Consider the following 12,172-nt stretch of genomic DNA (forward strand, 5'->3'; position numbering starts at 1 on the left):
TGGGCTGATTCCGTGAAATACCTGGGCGTTTCAATTCATCAGAATTTGAATTGGTCTTTACATGTCTCCGATATGTGCTCGAAATCTCTTCAGGGTATAAATGTTATGAGAGCATTGTGCAGAACCTGGTGGGGCTGTCATCCAGCAACTCAGCTATTGTTATACAGGGCCACAATTCGACCCTTCCTCAACTATGGCAGCCTTTTCTACGGAAAATGTTCCAAAGTTCTTCTGAAAAAATTGGACAGGATCCAGTATGCCGCTTTGAGAGTGGCTATGGGCTACATGAAGTCCACTCCTATCCAAATCATACTTGCAGAAAGCAACGAGCTCCCTCTTAAGTTTCGTCGTCAGTTCCTTGCGTTTAAGTTTCTATCCAAGCTGTATAGACTTCATAACGACCCTGTTCTATCAAAGGTGTCTTCAATTAAACACTGGTCAACTCTGGGTAATCCCCCTCCCATAGTAGAGGTCCAATCGCTCCTGTCTAACTCCGAAGACTTTTACTCCTCTCTCAACTGCCCTGCTTTGACAGAGATTTAAAAGTCCATACCACCCATATTGGCTACTACTCCCTTGGGCTCTCAAAGTCTTCACAGGACAATGCTTTATCCTTTGAGGTTGCTTGTCTGGAAAAATTCCCCAATTTCGACAGAATTTTCACTGATGCTTCCAAGTCCCCTTCTCATACTGGCATAGGAATTTATAGCCCTACGGGTATCTCAATATCGAAAAGACTTCCAAATCACTTTTCCATATGCTCCGCTGAACTGATTGCAATCCTTGAGGCGACCTGGGAAATCAAAAGAAAAAGTTTTAAAAAGGTTCTTATTATCACGGACTCCATGAGTGCGTTGGAGAAAATTACTAAGTGGAAGATTTCCGCTAGTAATGATCATATTACACTAGCGATTAGAGACAATATTCTGTACCTCTGCAATAATTCCTGTAATGTAAAACTAGTTTGGGTTCCAAGTCACACTAATATAGATGGTAATGATAAAGCGGACAATCTTGCAAAAACAGCTTTAGAAAACTCTGTTATCAGGAGGGCTCATGTTGGTGATTTCTGGCCTTCTTTCAAGCGAATAATTTGGGAAAGGTGGAAGCGTGAATGGAGGGAATTGATGGGAAACCGTACCTTTTCTCAATATATATACCCCAGATCCTTAGGCAATCGCCCTTGGTTTCTGGATGCGGAGCTCTCTAGAGGCAATGTAGTGACTATAAATAGATTGCGCTCTAACCACTGTTCTTCTCCTTGTCATCTTCATAGGATACATGTTGCTCAGACCGATTTGTGTCCTTGCGGAGACAGGGGTGATATCCCTCACATATTCTTCAATTGTCGGGTAAACTTGTCGAATTGTTTGAAGTTTTGCAGTGACCTATATGAGGTTGAATCCATAAAATCCTACCCTTTTAACATTTATGATTTGATCTTTTCTGAAAATGTTCTCGTATATAGGTTATTGTACAACTTCCTGGTGGCCTCAGGAATCCATTTATAAAAATATAAAAAATATAATGAAAATAAATGTGTTATGTGTATCATCTTGTTTTCAATAATTCGCTCAGAAGTGGTGTTTTTCCTACTCGTTGGAAACTCTCAAAGACTATTCCGATACACAAAGGTGGCCAAAAGGATTTTGTTCAGAATTACCGACCCATAACTATTTTATCGACAATTCCTAAAATGTTTGAGTCTTTAGTTTATAAATTCATCGCTTATCATGTTAAAAACTTGATAATAGAGAATCAACATGGCTTTATTAAAGGTCGTAGTCTGGAGACCAATCTTATAAGCTTTCTTGATGACCTCTATGAGGGGATTGAATGCCGAAGTCAAATCGACGTAGTATATACTGATTTCAAAAAGGCGTTTGACAAGGTGAATCATTCAGTATTGTTGCGTCGCCTGGCTGAGGTAGGTGTATGCGGTAGCTTGTTCAGATGGGCGAAATCCTACATATTAAAAAGATCCCAATTTGTGTGCATAAATGGTCAAAAATCTAGACAATTTTTTAGTACATCTGGTGTGCCCCAAGGTTCTCACCTTGGGCCCCTCTTTTTCATTATATATCTAAACAATATGTCATCCTGTTTTCGTTACACTCAATTTTTAGTATATGCAGATGATTTGAAAATATTTCTGAGAATTAATAGTGTTGAGGACTGTATTCGGTTTCAGGAGGATCTGGATAGACTGTGTGAATTTTGTAAGAAAAATTTTCTCTTTTTAAATTTAGATAAATGTTTCAAAATAACTTTCACACGGAATAGAAACATCATAAATTTCTTTTATTCTATCGATCAAAATCAGCTGCAGCAAGTTAGTAGTATCCGAGATTTGGGGGTAACGCTGGATAGCAAATTAAATTTTATTGAGCACATAGAAAACATCATCTCGTCATCGAATAGAATGCTGGGATTTGTCCTTCGACACGGTAGATCATTTAGGAGAAATAGATCAGTTTTAACCTTATATCATGCCTTTGTGGTGAGTAAGCTCAATTTCGCATCTCCAATCTGGAACCCTCATTACAAATATTATATAAAGAGATTAGAAAGCGTGCAGCATAAATTTTTGAAACACCTTGCTTTCCGTAATTACTTTCAAATTGATAACCATGATTATGCAGAAGCTCAACAGAGGTTTAATTTGATCAGCTTGGAAGATCGTAGGAAATTAAATGATTTATGTTTGTTGTACAAAATATCGAATGGTGTCCTCTCTGTCCCGAGCCTCCTTCAGCAGGTAACATTTCGGGTTCCTGAGAAGAAGTTAAGATCTAAAGAATTGTTTGCTATACCTTTTCGTAGATTAAATGTTACACAGAATTCGCCACTATGTAGATTTATGTCAACTTTCAATTCATTGTCTCTTGATGTCGATATTTTCAATATTTCTCTTGTTCAACTGAAAAATTGTTTGAAGAATAAGTTCATGATGTGTACCTATTAGTTTATTATTATATTGTGTTTCTCTGCATTTTTTTTTCTCTCTGGAGTGCAGGGGAACTGTTTTGTTTTCTTTTCGCGTTTCTAGGTTAAGTATTAAAATAAGTATATGTACAATGGGTTAGGTTTATATAATGCTGAGATTGTATGATGATAAAGTTTTTTGTTTTTTTGAATTGTGAATACTGTATTGGGTTGGAATACCTGTTTGTGTTCTTCTTTCTAATAAAATAAAAATAAAATAAAATAAAATTAAAAATCATCTGTTCCCTAATTGGTTTTTCCCTCATGAAACTTTCCTTGTTGTCTTTTGTGTGCATGAGGGAACCCTTCCCTACCTTCACATGCGCCACGGAAACCTTGCATTAAAAATTAAAAAAAAAAAAGAGAGAGATAAATGTAACGTGAGAAAGTTAATCTCCAATAATGACTCAGTATTTAACACCTTGAATTAGAGCCAGTATTTTTGGAAATTGGAAAACTTGATCCCCACTCGATGGACCAAATTGTTCGATGTGTAGATGGTGACAAGCCCAGCACATGGTAAAGGATTGAAGAAGAAGAACAGATTGCATAGTGATCTGTGAGATAAGTATGAAAAACTCCGGAACTGATGGAAAATCTTTGCCTCACTCCACAACTACTTCTGACAAAAATGTGGTCCATAACACTAGATGAACCTGCAGATGACCTAGTTTCCTCGTTAATATATAATACAAATCCGTATTGGCCCAAAGTACACTGATACAAAATTGATTGATTTGTGTTCTCTTTCAAATTTATGTTCATATCACCAATTATTATCTCAGTGTCTCTTTTCACCAAGTCCGAAATATACCCGGATAAATCATTAATGAAGGCAGTTACCTGTGTTGCTGGTGGCCGATAGGTAGCAGATATTCCGAAGGTTTGGTGGTCTTTAGTTAACGTAAGTCTTAAAAGATTCACTTCGGTTAGCTCTATGACCTCATGATCCACATCGAAAGCATTGTTCACGTACAATAGAAGTCCGTCATTCTGATTATATTTGGATTCATTATAATGATTGAAACCTGCAATATCAAATTCGATCAAGTTACAAATTCCCCAAAACTCAGATAGCACTATTATATCTGGATTTTTTAATTCCAAAGATTGTAAGCATATCAAAAGGCTATCGAAATTTCTTCTAATACTCCTAATATTGAAATGAATTATATTAAGTGTTCTCTCCTTCCCAAACTCCCTGTGAGCCATCTCACAATCCAAAAATACATCCGATGGTGAGGAATATCAGTCACAAGGAACAGTTGTATACAATTTATTCAATGGCAACGTTTCTGAGCATTTAGCTCCTTCATCAGGCCTATGAATAACGGTCATAGGCCTGATGAAGGAGCTAAATGCTCAGAAACGTTGCCATTGAATAAATTGTATACAACTGTTCCTTGTGACTGATATTCCTCACCATCGAATTAAATCTTCGGAACGATAATTTTATCTGAAACAAAAATACATCTGTCTCCCCCTCGACAAAACCTCCCCCTTCATCATTCATCAAAAATATATATGCAGTACTTAATAACTACATCAATGTAGCTCACAAAATTTATTTGAAAAGAATTATACAGACCCACGAAATCAGTGATAAGAATCCTAACTGAAAAAAAAAAAAATATTTAATTCAATCACTGAATACACCTATTTATTCCACTGTTTGACCCTCCAGCAGCGACTTCCGATACAATTTTTTCAGGTCACCAATATCAGAGATATCATTTACGAAGTGAACTTTTCCGTTGATATTAATCCTTATTTTTCCATGTAGTGTCCAAACATTTTTGTATCCAAACTCTTCTAATGCTTGTTTATATATTTCATAACGCTTTTTGGTCAAATCTTCCTTCACCTGAATCATTCATTCTGTACAATTCCTTTTTGTTGGCGAAAATCAAGTCACGGTGTTTTTCAGTGCAAAATTTCACCAGTACTGGTCGATGTTTATTGTTTATTTTATTACCAATTCGAAAACATCTGTTTATCAAATTCTCCTGGTTAACAACACCAATATCATTACACAGTTTTGTAATTTTTTCTTCTATATCTTCCCCCTGGTCTTCTGGAATACCGAACAGAATTATATTACGACTCTTGTTATGCTGCTCTAAATTATCGATTTTATTCTCATGATGTTTCAATGTTACATGTAGTTTTTTGTCCTCCTCTTCTTTACGTATTTCTATCATTTCGAATAACTTTTTGGCAATTTTGTCCACATAATTGACCATAATTTCGGATATAGTTTGTTTCACTATTTCCTTGATTTCTGCCTTGTTTTCTCTCGTAAGTCCCATTTTATAATATAAAGAATTTGTATGTAAACAATAACAATCTATCTTCAATATCACCGATTTCAATTTATCAGTTCGCGGAGCGTATGGTGCAGATGTTATTCAGTCGAACTCATGCAGTCGAATGAATATGATGATATTTTCTAAATACCTCCCAAAATGTCTTAGAATAAGTCGCACCATACTCATACCGAAGAAGAAAGAAAATCTTGATAAGGTCGAAAACTGGAGGCCAATAACGATATCCTCGATCCTGCTCCGCCTGCTTAATGTGTTAGTAGCTGCCCGACTCTCGGAGAGAATAACGTTGGATGAGTGCCAAAGAGGGTTTGCCACAATGGATGGATGTTTCATGAACAATATCACGTTGCAGACAATGCTCAAGACCAGAAGAAAAGAAGGAAGGTCACTATCGATCATTGCCCTGGATCTCAAAAGGGCCTTCGACAGCGTAGCGCACATCAACATAGGACGGGCGCTGCGAAGGTTCAGAGTGGATGAAGACACGGCACAATATACAGGGTGTTTCCTAAACATGCGGCAAAAATTCAGGGAGTTGTTCCTTGGACTATTCTAAGAATATTTTGTCCTTTGATGATTTTTGAAAAACCTCTTTGTTTCGAAGATACAGGGCGAACAACATTTTTCATATTTTTAAAATTAATAATAGTTTAAATAAAAATGCGTACCGCACTGTGTTTACTAAGTAGGTACAATTTATTTTTAAATTTGTTTAACAACATTCCAATTACTAAAAACGGCCAGTTTTTTGACTAAAAATTGATAAGTGCAGATGGTAAAGGAATACAGATTAAACACGGTTTTGATTTGAATTCGTTTTGTGATGTATTAGCAATTTTTAGTCAAAAAACTGGCCGTTTTTAGTAATTGGAATGTTGTTAAACAAATTTAAAAATAAATTGTACCTACTTAGTAAACACAGTGCGGTACGCATTTTTATTTAAATTATTATTAATTTTAAAAATATGAAAAATGTTGTTCGCCCTGTATCCTCTAAACAAAGAGGTTTTTCAAAAATCATCCAAGGACAAAACATGCTTAAAATAGTCCAAGGAACAACCCCCTGAATTTTTGCCGCATGTTTAGGAAACACCCTGTATAATGGCCACACTAAAGGATATATCCACTGAGATATCCTGCGGAGACGAATTGATTGGTTATGTTAAGATCCAGAGAGGAGTCAAACAGGGTGACCCATTGTCTCCGATATTGTTCAACATGGTGGTGGATGAATTAATTGCCAGCCTGAAAATAAGAAAACAAGTAAGAGTTGGAGAATCGAACATATCAGTGATGGGATATGCAGATGACTTGATACTCACAGCGGAAAACAATAAAGACGCCCAACTCTTTCTCAAACTAGCCACCACTTTCTTCGAAGATAGAGGTCTAAGAGTAAACCCCAGTAAATGCGCTTCAATGTCCTTAGCATGTGTTCGATCTAAGAAAAAGTTATACCTCCAGACCACCGCAAAATTCTACATATATGGGGAGGCAATTCTCCCTCTCGGTTCTATGGATGCAACCTTCAAATATCTGGGCTCCTACTTCTCGGCGAAAGGAATTTCTGAGTCCAACATTAGAAACCTGGATGAGCAGCTGGAAAGAATAATGAAAGCCACCCTCAAACCCCAGCAGAAGCTGTCACTACTAAAAACATACCTGCTCCCAAGATACATTCACGCTTTGCAGTCCCCAACTATTCACTTAAAGATCCTCAAGAAAGCCGACAAGATGATTAAAAGAGCGGTTGAGAAGATGCTCAAACTGCCCAACCATATCATTGATGAGGCACTGTATACCCCTGCGGCATTGGGAGGAATAGGTCTGTTTTCTCTCTCACGAAAGATTCCAACAATAATGAGAGATAGAATTGAGAAGGCTGCAGAACTGTCTCCCCTGTTTGCAGCGGTGAGGAATGTTGGTGATTAGTGGCTCCAAAGGATCATCAGAATGATTAAACCGGGTATGAACAGCAAGGCAGAGATTAACAGAGCCAATGCAGTAAGATTGGAGAATTCGTTTTATGTTGATGGTACTCAGCAAGCAGGGAATAATAGTGCGTCGAATTTTTATATCGATCAGCCTTCGTACATCTGGAATGCACGCGACTATATCTCGGCCATGAAGTTAAGAACAAACACCCTCCCCACCAGAGGCCTCCCGTATGGATAGAATGTGCAGGGCCGGTTGCAATAGAGTTGGGTCCTTATGCCATATGCTCCAAAGATGCCCGCTCGGACACACAAAAAGAATGACGAGGCACAACTTCATCGTCAAACGCCTTGCCAAAATGGCTGCAGACAAGGATTGGAGAGTGATTGAAGAACCACACATTAGGGATTCAAGAGGCCAACTCAATAAACCTGACCTGATGTGTATACGAGGAGACATGGTGGTGGTGGCAGATGTAGGGGTATCCTGGGAGGGAAAGTCCGCGGTCTCTTGCAGGGACATATCTACTCAAGCGGGCGACATATAACCAACCCGAGTTGGTTATATGTGTTGATGTTCAGAAATTCGTCATTCCAAATATAAAGAAATAAATAAATAAATAAATAACGTCTTTATTCAGAGAAGCAGGACTATAATATGCCTGGCAATCATGACATAAAGTCTAGCTTTATACAAACAAAAATCAGTCTTTCGTGAAAAAACTTATTATAATCTTTTATATTTCTTATTCCTATTCCGTGATTTCGATTATGAAATTTTATCTGAAGAACGTATATACATACATGATGGGAACATAATTAAAAAATTCTATTCGAAAACTAGGATTCGAACGCACCTATGAAAAAAACAAACATTATATTCTTGGAAAAACATAAAAGATGAAATAAGCCAATATATTAAGAAATGTTAAATTTGTCAACAATCAAAAACTGATTTCAAACATAACAAAAGACCAAATATTATAAAAACTACTTCAACTAAATTTCGTGAACAAATTGCTTCAGATATCGTAGGTCCACTTCCTGAAACCAAAAATAATAATCGATACATTCTAACCATTCAAGATGATCTTACAAAATTCATTCAAGCATATTCTTAAATACTCATGATGCGAAAACAGTAGCAATTTATTTTCTTAAATTTTGTACACAATTCGGATTTCCTGATAGAATCCTCACTGATCAAGGTGTAGAATTTTCCTCAAATATCTTCAAAGAAATCAATCGGCTAATGTCAATCAAACATAAAAAATTTACTCCATATATCATCCACAAATTCAAGGTCCAATAAGAAGAACTCATTCAACTCTCAAGGATTATTTTAAATGCTATATAAATAAAGACACGATAATTCGGATGAATTTTTGAATTTTGCCACTTTTACCTAAAATTCATTAATTCATAAATCAACTCAGAAAACCCCTTATGAATTAGTTTTTGGACAATGAGCAAGAAAACGTCTCAAATTAATAAACCCAAACCTTAAGCGAATTATTCGGAACTCGCAACCGATATCACTAATAAATTGAGAATTTTAAGAGAAACAGCTCGTGAAACCCTAATTAAATCAGAAAATAAATCCAAGGAATATTATGATAAATCACATAATCGAACATTTGCTGTTAACGAAGGAGATCCAGTATTATTATATGATCTAGACCGGCACAAAAGAAGTATTGATACACTACAAAAATGTATACTCAAAGTTATGTACGGGAAAAGAATCACATTCTCTAGCCAGAAAATATTCCAGATATCTAAAGTACTTGACTTGAGATTAATCTTTGCTCAAAGAATTTTCATTCTTATTCAGCAAAATAAAATTTCCATCACAAAGAGAGAACATAAATACCCAACTAGAGCAGGTGAAAATAACTACGAAACACATAAAGCAGAAAAAAAAATTGGACAGAGGTGTAGTTCCTATTTAGCTTCAAGATTATACGCCGTTATACCGGAAGATATTAAAAAAATCAAAAATAAGTCTAAATTCAGTAAGGATGTAAAAAAATGGATGATTGAAGGAAATCGAGATTTCATACATAACATCATAAATTCCATGACGGGATGATTGAAGGAAAAGAGGAAAAACCGGTTTGAGACGAAAAAAATTAAAAGGAAAGACGAAAAAATCACAAAATGGAAAATCACTGACTCATACAAATATTTTTTTTAGCGCGGCAAGGCACCGAATAAGGTCAAGAAATGAAAATGATGAAGAAACGGGGGCAAGATTTTTTAGAGAGAAAATGCACATTTATATTAGTTATGGATTTATATATAGTTATAAATTTAGAGTCATATTAGTTTGGTATTCAAATTTAAAAAATACGGAATTATTGTTAATTTGTTTATAACCGTTCAGAATAAGATTCATTTTGGGTGTACACAGTCGTGACCTCCGAGTAAAATACTACACAGCTATAATTTTCAGGTTTATCTGTAATGCGTTACTGAATAAACTCTATTCTATTCTAAAATCATTCAAATGCGACGAATAAGAAACTCAATCCAAAATATAAAGATCCTTATAAAATAGAACAAATTCATGATAACCAAAGAGTCTCTTTAAGAATAAGTTAGAACGAAATTGAAAAGTTATCATTTCAATCAATTAAAACCTTATGTTATTTTGAAAATGAAGACAGCGGTTCTTCTTCTTTCTTCAAAATACCCCTCTCTGGGCAGCAAGCCCAATGCCGTGGGCCAGAGAAGGAGCTAGGCTCAGCAATTATGCTATGTAACCAAAATCTGTGTCAGAGGTGTTTGGTGTCTCAACTTCCAGTAGTTTGGGGCTGATTCCTTGGGCTAAGGAGTCTAGGTGGTACCCATATCAACCCACAAGGGCAAAATCAATACATGAACTCTCTACAAACATGCGTAAGCAAAAACAGTGACAAAATATGTGACTACACACTTGGAAGGACAAAACATTAGGCTAATTCATGCATGCTGACACAGGTTCCAACAATCAACCAATATCACTAATACGTGGCTTAAATTAATCCACTATCTCATATTTTAATCTGACAAGCATTCAAAAAGCAGAATAGTGCATCATAAGCAGTCAAGTTACCCGAGAACAAAACTTCATAAATATTAATGGGAAATCTTAAATCCAACCTGGCAAGATCCGCATACAACAAGGAAGATTGACGTTTATATTTGTCACAGTCAAAAAACAAATGGAAAAAGTCAAAGGTTCCGCCTCAACTACACAGCGGAGAATCCAAAATTCTCAGCCTGTACAGGTGGGGCGGAGAAGAGCAATGACCCGAACGCATCCTACAGAGGGTGGATATGTACTTTCTGGGTCTTTCGAACCTCCGAAACCAGTGTTCAGTGATATACGGCCGACAATTCAACTTTTGAGCATAATTTATTCCCTTATTTTCACTCACTTCTTTGAAATACCTACACCAGAGTGCTTTTAATTCTTTTTTATATGTAGGCCACAGCTCGCTCGGCCCGGCCCTCAACCTCTGGGGATTGGGCATCAATCTGCCCTCGTTAGCTAACTTGTCTGCCATTTCATTGCCACGTATCTGGGAGTGGCTAGGCACCCACAGACACGAAATCCTAAGACCCATATTCCTGGCCTCCCAAAACTTCTCCAGCATGTCAACTGTGTTGATGTCTACATTAGAGTCCAACTTCTTGGACTTGATATATTCCAGCGCACTCAGCGAGTCTGTCACGATTAAGGCCTTCTGAATCCTTCTCGCAATTATTATGTCAACCGCAACACTAATAGCATAGATTTCCGCCAGAAATATTGACCAATGATCGGGTAGTCGGCCGGACATGTTAATAGTTAGGCTGGGGGAGTAAATGGCATAACCGACTCGTGGCTGTCTCGTGGATACAGAGGCGTCTGTATAAAGACATACATACTCTCCGAATCTGGAATGTATGAACTCCAGAAAAGAATTGTTATTACCAACAGAACCCTTCGTGAAAAGACCGGTATGACATTCGTTCTAACCGGGATGGAAAGTTCGAAATAAGGGAGCACCCCGGCTTGCCAGATGGACGTATGTTTCGTAGACAGGTTCAAAAAAGCTTCAATGTATGGTGGGACTGTTCCATTAAACCACAGGGAGCCCAGGGACTCCGCGCCATCCAATAGTTTCAAAGTAGGGTGATCTTCCAGCCGAAAGGCCTTAGATACATACCTGAAGGCTAGCCATTTTCTTCTGATATATAATGGCATTTCTCCACTTTCAGATAGTAAAATGTTTGTTGGTGAAGAACGCATCATACCCAATACCAGCCTCAGGGAAGCAAACTGCACACGATCAAGCTTGCTCAGTGTGGCCTTGGCACATCTACCATAGACTAGTGAGGCATAATCCAAATGAGGACGAACTAGGGCCCTATATAGCAGTAAAAGGGAATTCGGATGAGAACCCCAATATATACCAGATATTGATTTCATAACATTTAATGCTTTTGTTGCTTTCAGGCAGGCAGGATCTATTTGTGGTTTCCACTTGAGTTTCGGGTCCAATACCACACCCAAATATTTGATGGGTGTTTTCCAAGGGATGTGTACTGTGTTCAATGATAACGGAATCGGATAATCAGGCAGTCTGGACTTTCCGAAAATCATAGCTGACGATTTCTCTGGAGCTATGACAAGATTTCGTTTTCTCATCCATTGGGAGAGATCACTAAGGGTCGAATTGAGCGTCTCCCTCATCCTGATGATGTTCTTACCTCGGATCAGTATCACGATATCATCTGCAAAAACAATACACATAACTCCAATTGGGAACAGGTAACCTGGTAGATGGATATATAAGTTGAAAAGGATTGGGCTAAGGACCGATCCCTGCGGTAGACCTCCATGGGGTTTATGGGGCCCCAGTAATTCCCCGAAATAGCACTGCAGATGTATAGTTC

General features: G+C 37.3%; 1 protein-coding gene across 1 annotated transcript; it reads right to left on the reverse strand.

Moving 5' to 3' along the window:
* Positions 1-10,427: 10,427 nt before the first annotated feature.
* LOC123686362 lies at positions 10,428-10,859 on the reverse strand. The gene has a single exon (XM_045626426.1). It carries the CDS (start codon positions 10,855-10,857, stop codon positions 10,477-10,479), a length of 381 nt encoding a protein of 126 aa, XP_045482382.1. The 5' UTR covers positions 10,858-10,859; the 3' UTR covers positions 10,428-10,476.
* Between the last annotated feature and the right edge of the window lie 1,313 nt (positions 10,860-12,172).

Source organism: Harmonia axyridis, chromosome X (genome assembly GCF_914767665.1).
Source record: "Harmonia axyridis chromosome X, icHarAxyr1.1, whole genome shotgun sequence".
Classification (NCBI taxonomy): Eukaryota; Metazoa; Arthropoda; class Insecta; order Coleoptera; family Coccinellidae; genus Harmonia; species Harmonia axyridis.